Source organism: Gopherus evgoodei, chromosome 1, assembly GCF_007399415.2.
Source record: "Gopherus evgoodei ecotype Sinaloan lineage chromosome 1, rGopEvg1_v1.p, whole genome shotgun sequence".
NCBI classification, from domain to species: domain Eukaryota; kingdom Metazoa; phylum Chordata; order Testudines; family Testudinidae; genus Gopherus; species Gopherus evgoodei.
The window spans coordinates 335906320-335930696 of record NC_044322.1 but is presented as its reverse complement, the minus strand read 5'-3'; the positions used below and the strand labels follow the sequence as shown (position 1 = coordinate 335930696).

The 24377-nt window shown below is 39.5% G+C and overlaps 1 protein-coding gene across 1 annotated transcript in view; it reads right to left on the bottom strand.

Moving 5' to 3' along the window:
- Positions 1-2837: 2837 nt before the first annotated feature.
- Positions 2838-24377, bottom strand: part of CERK (ceramide kinase) — a 75943-nt gene continuing 54403 nt past the window's right edge. The window contains 6 exon segments of the mRNA XM_030549256.1: positions 2838-6212; positions 8935-9143; positions 11487-11698; positions 16226-16296; positions 18016-18121; positions 23423-23575. Of these exon segments, the coding sequence (XP_030405116.1) occupies positions 6113-6212; positions 8935-9143; positions 11487-11698; positions 16226-16296; positions 18016-18121; positions 23423-23575 (851 nt within the window). The 3' untranslated portion in view covers positions 2838-6112.

Sequence of the window (24377 nt, the reverse complement as noted above, 5' to 3'; positions counted from 1 at the left end):
AAGCTTTGTGTCAAATTACAGGGTTTCCCTATTGTCAAATTAGTGAACACAATAATGAAGGAACGGGCTATTCCACTCATCTCTCCCTTCTGGGGTCCTCAAAAAAAACGGGGGGGGGAGAGGAATATGAAGAGGTGGGGCTGTCTGAAAGAGAGTGAAGGGGAAGGAGCAACCTTTCCCATCATGGCTGCCACCCGCACTATCTCTTGTGACCTCAGACCTTCTTCATCCTAATCCTGAAGATGTCATGACCAGACTCAGGGAGCCAGATGACACTGCCACTCCACCAGCTACAGCTAAATCCCGACCACCTGGGATACAATAATATTTTCTCACTCAAATACCTTCTTTCTTCTTTTCCGTTCTCTCTAATAAGAATCTGTCTTAGACAGCCAAGACTGTACATTTTGCAACACTGCGGTCAGCCCGTGAACAGAAAGCTAAATGCAAAGCCCTAAACAGCCTCAACACTGGTACAAATTGGCCAGGTCTTGAAGTGGCTGATAAGTCCGTGTACCATGCCTGTGGTTTTTCCAGCAGGGAGGCTGCAAGAGAGAGTCAACACTAGAGACAGAAGCTGGGGTTCTTTCTGTTTTTATCGTTCTTTTCCTTTCCCCTTTTGTGTATGTTTGTCTTGTTTTGTCTTCTAGGAAACGGGACTGGACTTTAGCAACGGCACCAACAACAGCTCCAGCCCATCCCAAATAACGAAAATCCAGTCGATGCCATCTTTAATTCCAACTAAGTGATGTCCAGCCAGGGAGGTTTATTTCTAAAAATGCTCTCTGGCTACTGGGAAAGGGAACAAGGGACACTGTTAACATTAAAGTCTTAATAGTTTACATTGTAATTGCTTTAACTGCTTTTCCTTCTTTTCTCTATCTTTGATAAAGCATTAAAAGATTTTTAGGGTATATTTGGCACAGTACTATGTATGCTGAGGTCTCTGTACACCAAGCCCCAAACCTTGTTTAAAAACTCTTCAGTACTGAACAATTTCATGCATAGGGCATAGGGCAGGGAAAGTGATTGCATCTCACACCTGAGGTTCTGACCCCAAGTTTTGAAAATATGGCACAGAGTATGATCTATTTGAAGACCCTATGCAAATATGCACTGCCATTTCTGCAACAGCCAGGTAAATACCAGTGAATCGTCCTACAGATCACTTCTTTGCTTAGCTTCAAGCAGTTTTCACTTAATACTGATTATGCTCTAGCACTTTTTTTTTTGGTCTGAGGAGGTTGACCTTTGTTTATATAACTACATGGATAAAAACCATATAGATATTGCACCAATAGGCACCTTGGAAATACAACAGATAGTAGACAGAAATTCGGACATACACAGAGAACAGGCGGTGTCTCTCCCAAATAGAATTCTGAGACACGTATTCTCATTCTGGGCTTTCTGGGATATACAGAAAACATGTTTCATTTCCTAGTATTAAACAGTGATGGAGTTACTTACTATATTGACATTTTAAAAATCCATGTTTTTGTTTAAGGCAGATGTCTAGAAGATATTATCTGTTCACTAGTTTTGTGGTTCACTTTGGTTTTATAGAGTACAATATAGTTAGTGCACCCAAATACTTAATTGCACTGCATCTAAAGCTTTGTTTGCTATTTTACAGTATGCATCTTATAAATCAGTTATTTAAACAGACATCTAATTATTTTCAGTCACAGACTAAGTTCTGGAAAGATAATTGCTAAAAATTGCTATTGGTGTTGTGGCAACAGTGTACAAACTCAAAGATTTGGTAGATATCTGAACATTGTCTTAGTAATGGAATTTATACCAGATTGTGCAAGTTTTTCTTATATTTGGGTTTTGGAAAGAGTTATTGTTATTCACATGTATAGTCTTCATATTAGAGAGACTAGGTGAGTGCGGTAACATCTTTTATTGGACCACATTCATATTGTCATTTGTAATCTATGCATACTGTAAACTCAAACTTTATGGATTTGTTATACTCATTTCTTTCTCCAATGTGAATCAATATCACTACTAGTCACTAAATAAGTCCTGATGTCAGTTTTTCATTAGATGCAACACTGACCAATAAATGATCTGAGAACTGTATTATCTAAAATTCAACTATGTTTCTTTCAGTTTTTAATCCAGGGTGAATCATCAGTACAACGACTCAGTTTAAACGTAGGACATCTTTTTATTTCCTACACAAATGGACTTCAGCTCCAGACTTGGAGATCTTGATGGCTATGGCAAAGGACAGATGTCAGGATTTTACAGAATGAGCTGTGATCAAATTACTTTTTCAGCAGTGTCACAAAGATTGCAAAATATGCTGTGACCTTCATAGTCATCACCTGTAAAAACAAAATCCACTGACTAATTTGCCAGTTCCTTGTTTCTTTACTTCTGCAAACAATTGTATCTCTATCAGCAGGCTCATATGCATAAAGGATGATGCATACTCTTCTGTCTTTGTTGCTCTGCATCAAACTGGCTGTATAGTAACATAGTTCTATTCAATATTTTGAATCTAGATCTCCCAGATGGAAGCCTGTTAATTAATTCTGTGTTTGGCTAAATCTGCTTATGTTGGTGCCAACTAGCTCTTGCCATCACAAACCAACAGGACAGAGATCTGGTGATGAGTACATTTTGGTAGATGAGAGAATCCGGGTGGGTGAACAGGTCAGCACTAAGGTATTACAACTTGTTCTGAATTTTGAAGCTCTGCTGTGCAGATCAGAGCAGCTAAAGAGTACGGGAATTAGCATTGCAAAATAGGTCAGATTCAAATCTGTGCAAAAAGAACAGAATTGTTGGAGCAGAAACTTATGACAAAAGAAAATCAGCCATATTGTGTACAACATCATTTTATTTTTCAGAAGAGTTCACTTCAATGTGTCAGAACAAAATGCACTTTTATAATCTTGAAGCCAGCAAGATTTAAAAAGTTAAACTTTTAGTTTTTCCATCTGTAATTTCAGTATTGAGATGGTTTTTAGAAAAGAACAATCCTATTCTAGTATTAACTAAGACATAAGCAGACACTACTTACACAGTTCTCTATGCTTAAAAATAAACTGGAACACATCACACAACCACATATGCTTTGGTAGTACAGGTCTGTCGCATCTTAGGTGGGGGTTCCGTTCCGTCCGCGTAAAGCGAATACCGCATATGGTCAAAACCCCTAGCCCTTTAAATCCCACCCGCAGCTCCGGCGGCGGGGCTGGGGGGAGGAGGGCATTTAAAGGGCCAGTGGAGCCCTTTAAATGCTGCCCCCCGGTCCCGCCACCAGAGCTGCAGGTGGGATTTAAAGGGTTCCCCCCCCTGCCCGGCCGCCAGAGCTGCGAGCGGGATTTAAAGGGCTCCGCCAGGCTTCCCGCTGCGGTGGGGAGCCCAGTGGAGCCCTTTAAATCCCGCCCGCAGCTTTGGCAGCTGGGCTGGGGCTGGCATTTAATGGGCCTGAAGCTCCACGGTGGCTGGAGCCTTGGGCCCTTTAGTTCACCCCAGGGGCTACCTGCCACCTCTGCAGCTGGGAGCCCCCTGAGTGATTTAAAGGCCCTGGGACTCCCAGCCACAGCTGGTGCCCTAGGACTTTTAAATCTTGAGGCCCCATCTCTTCTACTTGAGGCTACACCCCCTCCCAGACTCCAGGCCTTTCAGCGTAAAGCTGAAATCGCGCATGTTAAATGCGCATAAGTTGCCAGAGATCTGTACAAAAAACTACAAAGAAAGTTATTCAGATGAAACAATGTAGTTTGAAAATTAGCTACATTTTTGCTACGTTGCAACAGCCCAGTTAATTTTTAATTTACCTTTCATCTCTCCAACACACTACACAGCTCCCTATCAGCTTTCTCCTTGTGGCTTGTTCTTCACAATAGGCCCTTGAGAATAGGATTCTTTCGGGAACATTATACACATAGCCTTTGGCAGTAGGAGTTCTCAAAGGACATTCATGAGAGGACGAGGGTTTTTTACCCACATAACCCTTTTTTCTCAGCCTTACACCTCTGATCTGGGGCAGCTGGATAATGATCACTTCTGAACGCATAAATTATACTTCTGCCCAGCTGGAACTGATACTTTAGAGCATGATGAGTGTCCCCATCTGCCCGTGAGCAAAAAGTGCCACATCCACAGTGCTGTGAGCCACTGCCTACCCAAAGATCAAAAGAATTGAAATGTGGGTTTCCCTCTAGATGCCTATCACTAGGCCACTTAAGTGGACAGCAAACTTTTACACTAACTTGATACTTTTACAAAACATGGATTTGTAAAACTGGATTACTGTATTTCCAGAGGAGGTTTTACTTCAAAATACAGTTAGTAAATGTGGCTTTAAAAATATAGTGTAAATCACGTTTTTATGTTAAGTATGTTTGAAGAACATTGGTTCAGTCAATTTTCCAACCCATCCCATTACAGAACAGCGTAAAATAGTACTGCTTTTGGAAAAGTATTCAAATATTTCACTGAAATAGTACATAATGAAAAATAGAGTCTAAGCGTTCTATTGCTGTATTTTAAAGGAAAATCATTTGCATATGTTTTATCAGAACACTGCAGTACGAATAGCATTACAGTAATGATATAGCACCCCATTTAGTAATTACACTTAAACGTAATTGCCTCCATTGGAAAAAAAAATCAGCCATCTATGATAACTGTACTTCAAGTGCTTCAGCAGTACAATGAAAAATTATCAAAGTTTACACAATACAAACAGGTGTGAAAAGCAAAACTAATGCAGCTACACAACAGAAGTTTCAATAAGTTATGTAAATATGGTACTGTTAGTTGTTCAGACACAAAACAAACACAAACAGAACATTTTATAGCAAAGCATACGCTCATCAAAAGGCAACACAGAGAGAGGGTGCTAAATTCTGATCTTAATTATGTAGGTGTGAGACTGGAATGATAAATGAGAATTCAGCCCAAAATCTATATTGACTTTAGCACAAAGTGTTAATACTCAAATTAATAGACACATATAAATAATCACTCCATATCTGTACAGGATAATCAATTTTCCCTGCTAAAACAGCAAGCAATTGACACAGTGAATTTGTAATCTATCAAAGGTCAGTTTTTCCCATGACTTCACACAGCAAATTTTCCACATTTCACTAATTAAAAGTACCTAAAACCTTTCAGTCAATTAAATCACACTTAAGATGAACATTTGGCCACCTGTTCACCTTGTATAATGGACTCTCCAAAGGACTGTGCCATTGTCATTGCTAGGAGGGAACCTTTTGTGTATTAATTTAAAATACTTTAAAAATGTAGAATTTGCTGGTGCTTTATAATATATTTATAATTTTTCTCTTGCCTGTGCCTTTCTGGTATTACAAATGCCCCTATGAGCTGCTTGTCAGATACTTCAACTGCCGTTTGGTATCATCCAAACAGTTCACAAAAGCCTTTTATAATCCCACAAAGTTCCATGCATTGGAGTTTATAAATACGGTATGTAAAATCAGATATGCTTTATATACAGATGTGCCTTTTATTTACTAAAATACTTCTAAACTCTTAAAATTATTACTTAAGCCAGGAATGTATTTTTGAATTGCATTGATAAGTTGCAAGATACAGTCAGAATCGAGTAATGAAAGATTAACCAAAAATAGAGATGAAGTAAATTAAGATATATCTCTACTTTCCAGTATTTCATCACATGCAGATATAGAATAATTCTAGCAAAGCAGATCTTTTCAAACTGACATTGCAAATATCTCATTTTGATCTCCTCTAAAGGTGTGATTTCAGTGGAAAGTACTCACACTACTTTAACACATCTATAATTATTATTGCAACACAGCCAGTCAGTTAGTTCTTTAAAAATGGAATGAACATCAGTCATTATGAAAATGTAAGCCAATTAATCCTCCTCCTGCCACACACATAATTTAGGTTGTTTCTCTGAAATATCTCCTGACGACTCAGAGAAGGTTTAAAATCCTTAAAAATGTACACAGATGAAATTAAAATAAAATTTTATAAATATTTTACCATCAAAATGCTTTCCAATTTTAAAATATTTATTAACTTGAATGAAATTCATATTTACTCAAGTAATTTTCTTTAGCTTTTTTTAACCTGTGTGGATGGATATCTATAGTAATTGCTCAACTGTACTCTGGTTGTAAATAGCTTCATCATTAGAGTTCTCCTCTATTCCTCTTGCAAAGAGTTTCATTAATTGACAGTGAACCCTGCAAAATAAGAATTATGTACTTAAGTTTTTTTTACTAAGAAGTAATCACATTTGCTATGGAATCTCTGTGCATTCCACATGGCTGGGGCTAAACTTTCTATTCTGCAGCACAAAACTATTGCCCCCTTGTAGGGGACCCCGGAAGATATTGTTACGGTTTAGCTAGGGGCCTGCGCTTTCTCAAGGAGAGGTTATTAGCGGACAGAAGTTGCTAGCAGCTGCTGCTTCTAACCGGTTAGAATTGCCCTGTGTGGGAAGCCCCTGTGTTTTGGGGAACTGCAGAAAGTCCCTGGCCCAAGGCCAGGGGAGGCAGCCATTGCTGTTGGAAAGTCCCCTATTGCATATGTAGAGGCTGCTTTGCATGATATTAGCATGATGCTATAATTGCTATGGGCTGGAGCTTGCGCGTTGGACTTTGCACCTGACCGAGCTGTTCGGACGTTGGACTCCCCAAGCCAGTGGCAGCAACGCATGGAGTCCCCGTTGCGGGTGTGTCACTTAACGTTCATTAAAGCCAATTAATTCACCTGTGTGTGTGGGCCTCATCCTTGCAGAGCATCCAGGCACGTAACACCCTTACTGCTGGGAAACTCCCCTTCTGCAGAGGACATTGGACGGTGGGGTGCATATTCACAAGTTCACCAGCCCTGCAACCACTACTCCCCACAGAGGGTGCACAATGGGAGTTTTGCATGATTTGTAGATTCCAAGGCCGAAAGAGATCATTGTGATTATCTAATCATTTGATTACTGTTTAATGGAACTCTGTTCTATGGACAGACTTTTGTACTGTATTTCTGGTTCCTTTTACCAATTAAAAAAACAAACTTCGACCTTCCACACTCCCTCTCCCTTGAACATTTACCTAGTTGAAATATACTTCTCTAGTTGCCAAGGCCTGAAAGTCATATGCAACATCTGACAAAGAACCAAAATCAACCAAAAGTATCTTCATGCAGGTTAAGTACAATGATATGGGATTCACTCCTTTAGAGAATGCAGTTTCTATCATCTTAGTTTTATGATCCTTTATTTCTGATGCAAGTCAGTTTTAACAATAAAAGTAAAGAGATAGTGAATTTGTGTGGAATGCTGGTAACTTTGAGATGTATATGAATGACAGCCCTCAAAATGAAGGATAACTGAAAGGTACAAGTACAAAACCAAAAGTGTATTTTAAGATAATTTCTATGCCTGAAAATGTGGTATAAAATAATAAAAACTATAAAACACCTATGTGGATATTCTCAAGCCTTATGTAACCTAACCAGAAGTTTGGCACACTTGTGATGTTGCATGGAACTAATTCCTCACTAGCCCAAATGAGCACTGGAACTGCTCTCTGTATCTTCATTGTGGAATCCTGGGAATTGTGGAAGCAACTAATAGCTATATAAGCTCTTAGATGAAGTAGGAAGAAAGGGATTGAACCATCTTCCTTTCCAACCATTGCTATGCAGGATATTTACAGTTAGTTTTAGTTAGCAAACAAGAAGGCACATGAAGAAAACATAAGAACATAAACATAAGAATGGCCATACTGGGTCAGACCAAGGGTCCATCCAGCCCAGCATCCTGTCTGCTGAAAGTAGCCAATGCCAGGTGCCCCAGAGGGAGTGAACCTAACAGGCAATGATCAAGTGATCTCTCTCCTGCCATCCATTTCCACCCTCTGACAAACAAAGGCTAGGGACTCCATTCCTTACCCATCCTGGCTAATAGCCATTAATGGACTTAACCTCCTTAATCTAGTTCTCTTTTAAACCCTGTTATAGTCCTAGCCTTCACAACCTCCTCAGGCAAGGAGTTCCACAGGTTGACTGTGCGCTACGTGAAGAAGAACTTTCTTGTATTTGTTTTAAACCTGGTGCCCATTAATTTCATTTGGTGGCCCCTAGTTCTTATATTATGGGAACAAGTCAATAACTTTTCCTTATTCACTTTCTCCAAACCACTCATGATTTTATATACATCTTTCATATCCCCCCTTAGTCTCCTCTTTTCCAAGCTGAAAAGTTCTAGTCTCTTTAATCTCTCCTCATATGGGACCCGTTCCAAACCTTTAATCATTTTAGTTGCTCTTCTCTGAACCTTTTCTAATGCCAGTATATCTTTTTTGAGATGAGGAGACCACATCTGTACGCAGTATTCAAGATGTGGGTGTACCATGGATTTATATAAGGGCAATAAGTTATTCTCTGTCTTATTCTCTATCCCTTTACGAATGATTCCTAACATCCTGTTTGCTTTCTTGACTGCCTCTGCACACTGCATGGACATCTTCAGAGAACTATCCACAGTGACTCCAAGATCTCTTTCCTAATTAGTTGTAGCTAAATTAGCCCCCACCACATTGTATGTATAGTTGGGGTTACCCCAACTAAATAGCCCCAAATCAAAAGCAAATGATCCCTGACAAACCCAACCACTCATTGAAATTCTTGTCAGGATGTGATTTGAATCTGCTGTCAGCTACATTTTAGTGTATTCTAATGAAAGCGAAAGGATGCATTTAATATTTTCCTGGAAAGTATTTGGTAAAAAGCAAAGGCTAGCGTTCAAAGGAATTCTTCACAAAGATTCTAAAAATCATCATGGAATTCTTTAGGAATATAATGTTATCTATTGCCTATTAACATCTTAAAACTGACTACCTTAAAAGCAGATACCTTAAAAGGATCACCTTGCTACAAATAATATACACTTTGACAGTTACTCACCTAACTTCAATTGTGGAGCTATCCAAAGTTTCTCCATCACAGTTCCAGACGCTGTTACTAAGATTGCAGCAACAAACTGGATGGTCTCTGCAGAACTGGCCAAAATGTTTCTTTCCTACGTCCCTGACATCATTGTCACTGTCTTCTAAATGCTTTGATGTAAATTGAAACTTCTTTACCCGATAAACCTCTACAAATGTGAAGTCAAACTATAAAGAAAAGTTAAAACAGGCATTCTACAAATGATTTTATTTAAATCAATCAGTAAAGCTCAATACAGAAAGCAGCATTTCATTTTCACTAGGGTCTCCAATTTTCCAGAGGGGCTAATTGTGGCACGAACTACAAGTGATATTTTCCTAATGTTACACTACAAGTCAATGGTTCTTTTCACATAAAACACATGGTCCTACTGGCTTTCAGGCCTTTGCTTTCATCACCAGCACATGGGCTCTCAAAGGACTTTTTCCCAAAACCCTGCCCTTCTTTATGGCTAAATGAGGTAGGATCCTGAAACTATGCGTAGGAGGGGGTCCCAAAATTATTTTATGTCATGTCATAGGGTCACACTATGAAAAAGATTGAGGCCCACTGCCATACCAGTCTATGATTCTCAACTTCCGACCCTATACAACTGCCACATCTAGAGAAGTCCATGGCAGTATAGGCACTGTGAGGGAGTTGGGAATGTCCAGGCTGGAGGGGAGGGAACACTAATATTTATTCTGCAATGAAGTAAAATCTTCTTAACTAGCTAACCTCACTGAAAACAAATGTGGTAATTAAGAGACTATTTTAATTATCAGAGGCTTACAGGATTACATTGTGATAATATACAACCACTTTATTTCAAAGTTGTTTAAAATAAGCTTTGTATAAAACATTAAGGGACAAATCAAGTTGCTGCGTGTCTTCCGCTCCTAGGAGCCAACTTTCAGGATCTGGTCTGAAATGTTTAAAAGTCAGGATAATGTAAGGTACTAAGTTTAGCAACTGCAATACTGGTGGGAAACAACAAAAGTGAGCAAAGGGACACCCGATAAAATGCACGGTAGCAAATATCAACTCATATCTGTTAACTAGTCTATATTAATGCACAGACAACTCAATGTATATAGGTTTTAGTACCATCTAAGCACCTAAATAAGAGTTTCTCAACAGGGGAATGCTAGACTAATCCAGGGACAACCCAGGACAGAGGAGATGAGCAGACAGTGGTATGGGGCATATCACTCTAGGTAGGCAGAGGAAAGAACAGAGCGGGTGAGAGGGGAAAGCTGCATGACCCTGGATCCATTCTGACTTCCCAATGCAAACATGTTCCTGTGGGGAAAGCTGTGGGAAGCTTCTCAAAGCCTATTTTCCCTCCCTGCTGATGCTGTGCTCCTTAATATGGCAAGCCACAGCAGCAGCCCATGAGTACAGGGCTATAGGCTCACTGAGCAGCTTGCTAGTAACTTGTATTCATGATCACGGAGAGCCACCAATGGATGCCAACTCACCCGGAGCAGCACGAAGCCTTGTGATAAATGATGGAACAGGTAGGGGGAGCAACCAGGGACAGGGCGCAAGGAATATGCAAAAATGATTGAGAATAGAAAGGAAAAATAAAGAAAAAGCAAGATGGGGGTGTGGACAAATGGAGGTGGGAAAGGAAGAGAGGGAGAACGGTATGAGGGAATACAGGGCAATAAGATATAGCCACTTACGTTGGGGAGAGGAGTGGGAATAGAAATAAAACGGTGGGCCTAAATAAGCATTTTACAATGAGGTGCACCATTAATAAATTGTTTAGTCAATCATCCACACATGGGATTGAAGTCATTTGTCTGGCAATCATTCCAGGTAAGTCAGCATGCTAGCAGCCATAGCTATAATCTCAGCACCCTGAGCTAAGATTTCACCTCATACTACATTCTAAACAAAACAGGCACACTTCCCTTGGAATTAATCCTGTAAAAATGTAACAGCATAGTACCAGGAGAAATTTTGAGGTAGGACAGGTAAAGGTCATATTCTAATCGCTTATGGTCAGTGAAGGTCTTTTGGAAGCCTGTGTCATGCCCAAATTACAGTTTTGCTAACTACATTCTGATAAACTAAATACATTATGCAGTTTCCAATGAGTAAATAATTCTTCTTCATTTCATGTTCTGAACAGTTGTGTGATATTGCTGCGGGGCAGAAGTTCGTGCATTTCAGTGTTTGGTGAAACAAACAAACGTTATGGGCATGCAAACATTTTGGGATGAAAGGATTTTAAATACTATCTGTATCCAACAGAAATTACAAGGGAAATGTTACAAAGGCCTAATGTAATTACCAAAATTGGAATTTGGCTAAGGACACCATGGGAGAAGTCCTTGCTCTTACGTAAAATGACATGAGATCTTCGATGGTCACATGTGGACAGAATATCTCATCCAAAATGCATATATGCTCTTGTTTATCAGTTCCACCATTAATGATTTTTGTGCCAGACAGTTCTTCCAGCATTTAGACCCCCTTCAGACCCTGAACAGTACATAGTCTTAGAAAGAGAGAATACATACCTGATCATCTTGGTTTGTATGCCTGACGAGATACCTTAGAAAATTGAATCTGGAGCATTTGCGAACTAGAATGAGGTCTATAGAGCCATCTGCCAAGTGAGCTGCTGGTGAAAGGCCTTTAGGACTCCGTGGACAGGCACAGCTCATATTGACTGCATTGATGGCCAGAAACTTTCCTTTAATAACCTTCCAATCTTCTCCTCCTTCATCCTCTGAAACACACAGTCAAACATGTCGTTAAGACTATTACCAATATACTTACAGGAGAAGTGAGATACAGCCATGCTTAGCAAGTTTCAGCTATTTAATACAAATTTTAATGCATTATGGATATGTATCTAACTTAAGTAATACAATGTATATTGTATATTTTATCATGAATTCACACACAAAGTTGATATTGTAATATTTCATACTTCTTCCTACTAAGCATTCTTTTCTGAGTCTGTAGCACCAGAATGGTACACGATCTTCTCCCTTATATCATAAATGTTTGACACTTCTGCCACATGAATATCAAATTTAGATTCCATATACTCAACATTCATGGTCATGGGATTAACCCACATCAAAGTAAAGAAAAAAAAAGTGGTGCTGAATGAAAAAAAGGGAGCAAGAGGAGAGAGAGCAATTTTCTGGAGTTTTACTTTTAATTAATTAATGTATTCATTTATTAAGATGCTGATCCAGGAAAATTAAGTGAGAGAGATAGAGAGAGAGAGAGAGTGTGTGTGTGGTGGTTTGCGTGTTCCATTCTGTTTTGATTTTTTCCATGCCACAAAATGTATTCAAATAAATTTTAAAAATATGGGAGGGAGGATAAATGATTCAGAGATCAGTGATGGCTGAAGTTTCAGGAGGCAACGACGGAAATCTGAACATTTTTCTGGCATTGGCAGTTGCACGGGATTAACTGAGGGCAGAATTGCTACTTGTGAGATATTATAAGCCTGCCCAGGTAACTGAAAGACAAAAATAGTAGAGAAGCTTCAAGACCAAGCTATGGGTATTAAAAGATTATAACCAGACTCAGTTTAAATGTCTCGATGCAGCAATTTTATTACCAGGCAGCAGTATTTTTCCTCGGTACACAGTGGACTGTTACACTGGAAACACTGCATAAAAATGGCATTTTTAAAAAAAAATGTAAGGAAAGAGTTAGATATCAGAAAAATAAGTTAAATTGCATGTTTTGGTTTTAAGATTACATCTTTTCTGCCTTAACCCCTCAATGAATTAAAAAAGCCATAAAGGTATTTTTAAACATCCTTTCCAAATATAAGTGGATTCAAATATTTAAGACAGACTCCTCTGTATGACCATCTACCCAGGCAAAAGATGCTTGGAGACTATGATAATGAGCACTGTTTTGAAGAACCTACCTAGACAGAAAAGCAGCACTATAGATGATTAGGGCAGAGTATGTTAAAGGAAATATTAAGGAACCAATAAAGAAGATAAACTTGGATGATCAAGCTCAATAATATACTGTATCAATGAAAAGGGTGGAGATGGAAGCCACATGACATATCTGCTTGTAGGGATTCTGCAATACAACATTCTTCTCCTCTAGCCATTTTGGTAAATCAATAACTAATGGTTTTCTCTCTGAGTTGGTTTTCTGTGCCTTAAATGTAGTATTTTAGGAACTCATCTGTCCTGTAATTCTGATATTCTTTGAACAACTTGATTAAATGGTGTCATGCTTGATTTAGAGAAGAATTAGCCTGATCGTGCAGCTTGCATAGCTTGTATTCAAAAGCAGTATCTGTTGCCAGTGTTGGATTAATGTTGAACTGATTTTCCTCCAGTCTAAACAGCAACAGAGAGAAAGCAAGAGCCCGAGGGAGTTATTTCTTGAAAGCAAATGAATTTTTCTAACTTCACTTGAATTTTCCACTTTTTGAATCTTCCACTCACCAGATTCTTTGGCAACTGAATGAAAGGAAACATAGCTACAGAATGATACAATAAGAGTATTAAACACGGAAATGTTTCAGAGTATTTAATTGCAATATTCATTTGGGCCTTGACTCTGCAGGCTGTTGGAAGCTGCTGAAATTACTTGTGCAGACACAAAGAAGTGCCAGTACTCAAGATTTGCACAGCACCTGCAGAGAGACTTCTACATAGTACTGAGAAATGCATTCAGTGCTCAGCAATGTGAGCAAATTTCTAAACCTGTGCTGAACTGAGCAGAAGGGTTGCAGGCATGATGGAGGGTAGTGAGAGCAATCCAGCAAATACAAATTATGTGTGCAGTGGCCTTTTTAATCATTTTAGTTATTTTTACTCCACACCAAGAGTAGCAGATTATTCCACTTTGCTTATCTGCTTCGCTTACAGAAGAGCTGGGACAGCCATGAGGACCAGCTGCTGACAGTATCTGTGTTCTAAAAAAATAGTATTCTGCACAACCAGAGGCTTAATGCCTCATGACACATGCTGGCCACAGTATTCCTGGCTCACTAGCTTGCAGGTCCCACTCTCCTGAGCCAATGGTTATTGGATCATAACTAAGGTAACACCATGCTTAGCTGCCTTCATGATGGCCCTGAACTCCTCTTTCACAACAGTTTTCTAAACCTTTGTAGGTCGAGTCTTTGATCAACACATCAGATAATTTTCTTCTACTGTGACATGACAAATTACCATCATCTTGCCACTTCTTTCTGCACATAAAGATGCTGAGTTAATGTAGATTTAGAAGGAAAAACAGAAATCTGAAACAACCATGGAACTCTAATAAAATATAAGCTTCTAAAACTGATTAAAACATTTCCTCAATATCATGACAAATGTTTTCAATTCCATCTTACCACAGACTATGCAATGTTAAAATAAGTTACATAACCATAAAGAGCAACAAGAAAACCTGTTTCAGCTTGGTTTCAGCTGTATGTGAGGTGCATGTCCATAGGAAGAGCAGTGGTACGAGATACTGAATGAAAAACATTGCTAAAAATACTCCTTCGCTCCTGATCTTGGGGATTCTGGGCCTCATTCAGTGCCCAGACAAGACTCCTATTGCCTTCAACAAGCACTGGCTCAGGTACTCTGTGAGCAGGGTTGGTTCCTAGGCATAAATCAAAGCAACCTGAGAGTTCTTCTAATGTACTCCAGCTGCTAACTATCTTAAGGGGTTGAAATAGCAGCTGGGGATCAGTGCAGCCTGAAAACATCCCAACTCTTACACTGGCAGCAGGAGGTGGGCCTGTCATATAAGTCGACACCCTTGGTACTAGATATGCTAGTTTTATGACCAGACTCAACCAGTGATGTTGCACAAAATGACTGCAATATACTGGAGAATCTGGTCCATTATGTTTAATATTTAAGGCCTTGATCCACTGAAGTTAGGTTTTGCATGCCCTAAGAAAACAAAGAAGAACAGAAGTAGAGGTCAGCACTGGAAGTCTATCCAAAAGACAAGAATGCTCAAGAAGGATTTACATGAGGAGATTGAGGCCAGGGGCTAGTTTCCAGTCAAACCGAATGCACCCATTTACATTAGTCTGAATTTGGCTCTACTAGATGTTCAATGTTTGCCAAGAAGTTAGAGCACAAGTGAGGGAGTAATGGGCTACAGGAGAAGTGATGCAGCCAGGAGCAGAGCTGCACATTGCCTTGAAGAGGTGGAGTAGTAGTCTGAAGGTACTGAGGAAGGAAACTGAAAATCAATGCAGGAATTCAAGGAACTGTGTATGTTAGTAGAGGGGGTTGACATGACTGGAGCACCAGATGAGGAATGTGGAAGTAGAGAAAGAACTGGCAGGGATTTGTAGGGGATCTTAATGCATGACAGTCTCTGCTAGCAAGAGTCAGGCTAGCTGTAACCCTAATAACGCGAGATTTGTAGAAGCGAGGATTGTGTGAGGCAAATGGGAAAGAACTGTGTGAAAAGTTGTTGCGACCTTCAGTCGATAAGGTGGAATGCAGACTAGTGTCTAAACAGAGGTGAGAAAAATAAGATATCAAGATGAACTATGTATAAACAAAATGCAGCTGTTGCTTATTATTGTATGTAACAAAAGGTATAAATGCTTGCTGTAACTGTTTACCTGGAGAGAGACCTGCCTAGGAGGGGGAGACCCTGTGTCCTAGTGCACACCCTCCCTCTATGCAATTGCTTGAGAAAATAAAGTATCTGACTTTGCTGCACCCAACCAAAAAGTGAGAACTGAGTTTTTCTCCGACAGGAACAACACATGTAGTCTGTACAGAGAACTGGTAGGGTGTCACTGGGAAAGATGTTAAGTAGGTTGTTAATTGTCCATGTTCACAGCATGATACTTACAATTTTTAAAATGTATAACTGTTTATTTACAATGAACTTTACTGCTGACAAAGCACAAAACCTTAACTGCTATCTGCCCAGACATCTATTTAGTAGGCAATTTAGCTTCCACACTAGCTCAGGGCTTGCCAATTAAGCGTTATTTTGTGATAAGAGTTCAGATGATTTAGGATTTAGTTGAGACCACAAAATAAACTCTTCTTCTCAGGCAGGAGAAGCCTGATCCACTGAACTGTGCAAGGAATCCGTATATTTATTAGAAGGATTGTTGGACAGCGATAATTTCTTATGTTTTTTCTTTAAATCCTTCTTTTCAGCTTGAATCCTGAATTCTCAGCTAGTTTATAATAATTAAAACACACTGACACTGATCTAGATGTTTAAGAAATTTTTTGTAATGAAATACCACACAGTCTTTACATTTATCACTTCAATATGTTACCATTATGTTCTAATCCATATTTTTTCTGTGGTTCCTCTGGTTGTTGCTTACTTTGCCTGCAAATTAAGCACCTGAAAAACAAGAATATTGTTCAGTTTAATTTTAGTATGTTTTTCCCAACTATTTAAATAAGTTACTTAAATTATTTCACATTTGGAAAATGTTACTTTTACCACAGCCTACATTCATTGTTCTTTAGCATATAAAGATTCCAAGTGCTTCAAACAGAGTTCAATGCCTGGATTTACACTGAAGAAATCTGTGTAAGAAATACCCAGTCCCTAAAAGGGATACATACACAATAATGGATTATTGTAGTACTTAAACTATGCAAAAGTCACACTAAAACTTTAATTTTTTGCTATGGATCAGAATCAAACTGAGCTGCCATTCCAAGAGATCTGTAATGCACACCCAAGTCTACAGCAGAATACAGATAACAGAATAGGATTGTGAGCATAAGTGCAGTATGACTCTTCTCCCCACATCCACACCATGGTCCCATTCCTCCAACTGGATCCACACAGATGGATCCTTATGCCCATGCAGAGCCTCACTGATTTCAATGATCTGTCCTCTTGGATTGGACTGCAAGACTAGGGCTGACATTAAGTCTGTTGGGAGCAGAACATTAACAGCAGTAATGAAGGGCTGAGGAAAGCCCGATCCCCATTTCAGATGACTTTTTTTTTAATCTATATTTGCTTGGAAACTCTTGCTTAGCTTTTACAAGGTTTTTTAATTTCATAATTATTTTTAGGTTCAACATTTTTAAATGGAAAAAAAGTGAAACACCTTAAAAATGGAGGTAGAAAGAAAAACGTCTGTACAAAATTATGGAATTTCATAAGGTCCCAATATGACATTAGTAGAGTAGGACGGGATTCTCCCTGTGTAGCTCTTCGGCAGCAGGATGGAACCAGGATGCCTGGATCTAAAGCCATGAGCCTCTACTAACTGAACTCAAAGACCCACGTCCATTATCTCAAAGCCAGGAACAGATTCTTTAACTTCAGTGAGTATTGACAAAGACAGTTCTAACTTAGAGCAAAATTATTAATAGAATTGGAAAAAAGGAAACCAGTGATTAATTAAAATATATTTGGCTGTATTAGGGGATCCTGCCTCCAGTTAATGTGGGTTTGAGTTTTGCAATTTACTTCAATGGGAACAGAACAAGGTCCTAACCCTGAAATGACTGAACCATGTATGTAGTCACATTAATCTCAAGAGTCCTATTGTGATAATTGAAAAGATTTTACCTTAGTGGGACTACTCACATGCTTAAGTCTTTCCAGGATCTGAAGCCTCATAGTGTAATTACTTCCTTGTTTGTAGGAAGCTAGAAGGCTTTTGGATTTGTCCTTTGCTACTGTTTACATGACATGTGCCCTTGAGTGTTTTTATTTTGCTTCCTTTAGTAATGCAGGATGAAATACGTCAGCTGGTCAATAGACACATTTTTGTAATACAAGCCAGTTCTAGGGTTTCTTTTTGTTTTGAAGAGTTTACTTTGTCTGCTGATCTAGAAAAATTAAGTGGTCTATTTGATAATCAAGGAACTGCACTTCTTTATAAAACTCAGACCTTCCATAGCATGTTTCTGGATATGGAGAAAACAAAATTGCCCTTATCTGTACCCAAAATACATAAATAAATGTTCTGTATTACTTTTCTTTGTTATATCATGTGCAAAATGAAAGTGAATCGTTTACCAAAATGTAAACTCTCAGTTCTGATCCTTTTTTAAACAGTTTGTGTGGAGTAACAACAGAGAAATATTAACCTACCCTGTTCTGCATCTTTTCTTATCTCTTGGAGATCCCAGTGTATGTTTTGCTGGTAGAAAAGAAACTGTTCCCTCATAGTAATGATGAGAGAGAAACGTCTTGAAACCTTTTAAAAAAACCGTATTACATAGCTTTTAGTTGTAGTTCCATTTCCTCCACCAGGAATTGCAAGAGAAGAGGTTCTCTCCTCAATTCCACATCTCTTTGCTCTTCTGGAACTTTTAGACTAGGTGGAAGGTGAACAATACCTCTCCATCATTTTCCTTAATTATTACTTGAATAACAAAAATCGTGGCCCAGACTTTCAAAGTCAGCTATGATGCTTAGCTATACAATTCCCATGAATTTCAATGGCCTACATAGGGCAAAAACATTAGTTTTTGATTTTAAAGGAGAGGGGACATAAACAATACTTCCCAGGAGCACAACCACTAGATTTATAGGGTTAAAGAATGGAGAGTACACCCAAAATTAAAATTCGGATATTAATTTCCAAAAGTCTCTGTGAAAGTGAGAAATACTACAATATGAAGATCAAATACAAAATTGAATGAGTATATTCCTGGATTTACACACACTTTGGAAAACAAAGGGGGATAAAGAAGAAATACAGGAGTAGAAATATTTGAAGATCACTAGTTCCTGTCCCCTAAAAAAAAAAAAAATCCAACCCAAACTTATTTTTTCTGGCCAACATGATTTACAGAATTTAGGAAAATAAGGTTCTGTAGGTATGGATGCTTCCTCCACATTACTGTAGTTCCACTGCTCTTTCAAGCCCAACCGCCTCATTCTCTACAGCTAATCCAATACCTTGCTCCATTTTTTTTCTCCTTGAAACTCTAATATATTTTCTATGAGAAGAGGAACATTTTTGTTCATTGGTTCGTTTTCTATCCTCACATGTTGCTTACTGCCCTTACTTGTTGCATCACTAACATTATTTGTTATCAGACAAAAAACATTCCTAAGCTCCCCTACTAAAATTGGCTACTGAATGTTAAGGTTGATATTTGATATCACTCTTACGAAGAGCTCATTAACAAGAACAGTGCTATTAGTAAAACTTGGACAATAACTAGCATGGAAACTATCAGATGTTGACACTTAACAAATTTTGCTTAACCTGTCAGTTTCCATAATGTGAATGGAAACTGCTGATGAACAATACTAGGAACTTTCTTCACTTTACTCACCAAGTTAGCCTATCAATGAAATTTTAGTTGTAGATGAGAAGGTTACATACCCGTAACTGGAGGTTTTTCAAGATGTGTAGTCCGTAGCTGTATTTCACTGTGGGTTATACATGTGCACCATGGGCCCACAATTAGAAAATTTGAAAGCAGGGTCAGCTGTTCTGCACATGTGCCCCGGCTCACGTCATGCCTCCGACCGAGGTGGTAAAGAGTGATAAAGGGTGGTGGACTGACTGCATCTCCAGTTCCTTCTCCACCACGAATCTTACAGATCTGAAGCGGAGGGGAAGGAGGGCAGGAAGTGGAATACAGATAGGTACCACACATTTCAAAGAACCTCAAATTACAGGTAAATAACCTCCTCTTCTCTTCTTCTTTGAGTGATGGTTCCTATTGTATTCCACTGTGGATGACTGACAAGCACTACCTACGTGGGAGGAAGGTGCGAGGATGAGGACAGAAGTGTTGTGTGGAGGACCACCATTCCAAAGGAGGCATCTGTCACCGTGACTGGCAGCAAGGCATAGTGTGTTGCGAACATGTGGACGGAATTCCATATGGCTGCTCTACTTATGTCTATCAAAGGCATGTCTTAAAGGGATGCCACGGTCATTGCTTGAGCTGTAGGAAAGTGAGCCCATACCCTAGTGGGGGAAGGTAGATTCAACAGCGGGGAGCAGAGTTTAATGCAGCCAGAAATCCATTGGAGAGTCTCTGGGTGGAGAGGCCCTGTCCCTTGATTCTCTCTGTTACCACAACAAACAGTCTAGGGGACATCCTAACTGTTTTTGTTCTCTGCAGGTAAAAGGCCAAAGCTTGTTGGACATCAAGGGAATGGAATCTACATTCTTCTGCAGATGTGTGGTTATGGAAAGAAAAACAGCTAAGTGAATGAACTGGTTAATATGAAACTGGGAGACCACTTTTGGTAAAAATTTCAGGTGTAGGTGTAAGGAGACTGTATCCTTGTGGAATACTGTGAGTGGCTTTGTGACACTATGCTCCATATTCTTCATAGAGATATTATGCTATGATATGATTATGGCATAACTATGATGTATTTTATGCAAGTTGGATCATGTAAGATATTGTTGAAAAGGTTATGATTCACTGAATATGATTATCCTATTTGTATGCATGTATCATTTTGGTGTCTGAAATTAGGAATATTGTCTATGCATCTATTACAAATGAGTTTACACCAGGAGAATGCCCACTAGGCAGAATGCAGTCAGTCTAGATGGCAAACTGGGAAGGGCCATTAGGGAGAACAATAGGTTTTATAAAATGCTAATCTCCCACTGGGAAGCCTTCCTGAGGATGCTACAAACAGCCTCCGAGTTATGGCTGCTGTGACCCTACAAGGACATGTGACCAAATCACCTGATACTGGACTCCATCTTGAAATACCAGTGTTTTTCCAATGAAAGAAGTGGGAACTAAGCCTGGAGACAAAATGTTCCCGCCATTTGCAAAATTTATGGCAGGGATGTGACATCATCATGGTTCTTCACTGACTTCCCACCCAAGAAGACACCTGAAAACACCTGAGAAACAAGGACTGAATTGGGAAGAAGGGCTGAACCCAGGCTAGAGGGATTTCTTGCCTGTGAAAAGAATACCTGGGGTTTTCACCTGCAAGCAAGTGAAGACTGCCCTCAAGAATCTCTGCAAAATGCCTAAATCAACAGTTAGGGTGAGAATGTGCTACTCATATCCAATCTCTGTAGTATATTAACCTCAGATTGTGTTTTTGTATATTGGCAAGGTAATCTGCTTTGATCTGTTTGCTATCTCTTATCATCACTTAAAATCTATCTTTTGTAGTTAAAACTTGCTTTTGTTTGGTCTAAAATCAATGTGTGGAAATTATAACTCAGGGAAGAAAGTTGCTGCATATCTCTCTCCACATTGAGGTAGAGAGCGAATTTCATGAGCTTACACTGTACATTTCTCTGTGCAGTGCAAGAAGGTACAATTTGGGGTTTATCCTCTGGGGGAGGGTGCGCCTGAGAAGCTGGTAAGTGCCCAACCTGTATAGCCTTCCCATGTAGGGACTGGTCAGAAAGGGACAGCTGGCTGTGTCCCTACCTGTATGCTGGTGAAAGTCGGAGTGTCTCTTCAGTTTATCACAGAATTACTGGGTGGGAGCCCAGGCGGATGGGTCAGGGTGCTAAGTGGTACCCCAGTTCCAGGCGGCATCCTGAGGGGAACCTGTCACAGGCACGTCTGCCAGCATTGCTCCAAGTTCACTGATGAGTCTCCTGAAGTGACAGTATTGAATAGAGACCTTCATGGAGAGTAGGGATATGGAGCAAAACACCACTGGTTCAAAGGCGGGTGGGGGGGGTGGGATTTCATAATACTGAAAGTACCAGATTCAAGTCCCATTGAGGAGTGATCATTTGGAGAGGGGGGAAGGTTCTTAGGAGGCCTTTTCAAAATCAAGCATTAGCATAAAAACGAGTAAACCTCCGTAGAAGGATGGAACGTGCTAACTGCCACAAGGTGGACTCATAAGGAGTTGAGGGAGAGACCCAATGTCTTTAAAGATAGGATGTGATCCAGGATTAGGGAAACTTTGCAGCTTCTGATATAACACTTTTATATTGTTCCCAAGACGAAAAGCATTTCCATTTAAGTCCAGTAACATTGTCTAGTGGAGTCTTTTCCACCTTTAAAGACAATGTCCTCTACTGCTGAGGAACATATGTGTTCTAAGGTCGATGCCCATCCAGTACCATGCTCTGAGGTGGAGTGGTCGTGGATTGGGATGCTTGATCCTGCTGGTGTACTGGGTGAGAAGATTGGGGAAGTTAAGGATGGTAATTGGTGGACAGGATGACGTGCAGGAGACTGGGGAACCAGAATTATCTGGGCCAGAAGGGGGCAATCAGAGTGACCATCTCCTTGTCTCACTGGATTTTGTGTAGCATCCTCCCAGAGTAGGAGCAGTAGTGGACGCAAGGCATAGTTTAGTTGGTCTGACCAGGAGAGAAGGAGAGCGTTGCCTTGGGAACAGTAACTGAGGGCACCCTTGAGCAATATATTGCTGTTTGTCTGAGAATTGAATAGATTTCTGGTTGGGGTCCCCCACTGTGTGAAGATGTCATATAGCACTTCTTCGTGACGTTCCCACTCATGGTCGATTGAAAAATATCTGCTAGGTGAATCTGCGAGCACATTCTCCATCCCCAGAAGACAGCTGTGGATAGAGTGATCTGATTGCTGATGCGCCAGATCCAGAGATTGACTGCGTCTGCGCACAGAGCGGTGGATTTTGCTCCCCCCATATGTTGATATAGAAAACAGTGGTGATGCTGTCTGAAATGATCAAGATGAGAGCAAATGAGTGGAAGAAAGAATTCGCATGCCTTCCTTACTGTTTGAAGTTCCAGGATATTGATGGGCATCCTGGATTCTCAAGATGTTCATGTCCCTTGCGTTGTGCTATTGTCCATATGGACTTCTCAGCCTAGCAGACGGGAGGAGGCTGGAGAAGAAGCTGGAAGTGGTGATGGAGATGATTACTGGGGAGGGGAGGGGGCTGTGCCCCTGCTTGTCCCCCCTTGTACATGCCCCCTTGCACAGACCAATGGACACTATTTTCAATTTCTCTGACTCCAGACACATGGCACACATGTGTAACCCACAGTGGAATACAATAGGGACCACCACTTGAAGAACTATATCTATATGCAACTTCAAGTGTTAAAACAAAGCCACTTGTTAATCACAATAATCTGAAAAACAGATTAGATACCAGTTGTAACATTTCAAAAACCAAGTCATTTTAAACTCTTTCCAGCTCCCAAAATATTGAAAATATTGATTTATAACTTTCCAGGAAATTTAAATTGGTATAATCAGAGTAAGTTGTCCACAGTTTTGGTTATCTGAAACACATTTTTTATCATAGGTAAAATATTAAGAAATAAAGAGACTGAAGACCAGAGTTAAACCAAAAACTCAGCGCAACCTTCATTTTGGAGATATTTAGGATGCCTCCATGTTATGATGTGCTAAGCACCAATAGGCTAGACTATTAATGAGATCCATGGGCTTGGTGCTGCCCTAGGGAATTCTGTCTGATTCAGTCTAGCTCTTATTTTTGAAAAGCTTCACAGAAAGTTTACTTAGAGAGATGTTATCCAGCACTCCATTATTTTTAGATTTTCTATGTAAGGATGTAGTAATTACACAAAAGTTACCTGAAAAGTCATATCTGATCGTACCCATCCACCGCTTCTTTTCACTGTCTTTTAGTATATCGCCATAAAAACCATAACCCAATAGTGACACAGAGTACTTAAGAAATGTGTTGTTGTGATGTATGGAGGAGACATCCAGAGGCTGAGAATCACCTGTTAACAGAAATTCCAGGCTTTATCTCAGTTAAAAGTTTATTTGTTTCAAATCTGCTACTAATTTTTAACATTAAACTTTTTTTTTCTATTGAGAGCAACCTTATAAAACATGCAACAGAGAAAAAGAGAAACATTCTGCAAGGCTAACAATGCCATATATTGTTAAATGAGGAAAAATAATGAAGACACAAGGAGGCCAGTGTACCAATCGGAGACACTGGAGTGGGGTGGAAGAGACAACAGCAGTATCTTGCTGAATCCTACCATTTTTGAAGGTGCTTAATGTAATGTATTTGGGCTAATTCTATATTTTAGCATAAACAAAAAAAAACAATACCTAAAAAATACAAATGTACACCTACATTTAATATTCTGGGCCAAACTATGTCCAGAGCACATGAGGGCCCTAATTCTGCAAAGATGTCCACAGGTGCTTAGCTTTATACTCACTTCAGTGGGACTACACATGGTGCATGAGGTTAAGTATTTGCATAAATCTTTGCAAGATCGGGTATTAGGATTACAACAGTTAAACTTTTGAAGCCAGGAAATGTTGAAATTAAGTTGCATGCAAAATCTTAATGCTGCCTCTTTATACTTCTGCATTACAATAGTTTTAAGTACATAATATTTATTTCTTGTTTACATATACCATAACATTTCCTATAACTTTAAATCATAGTCTATTACTGCATATTGCTCTGTGCATGCCAGACAAAATCCGCAAAAACATATATACCAGAAGTTAAAGTTTCAGAAAGTTATGATCACCTGAAACAGTGGGTAAAAACAAAAATGT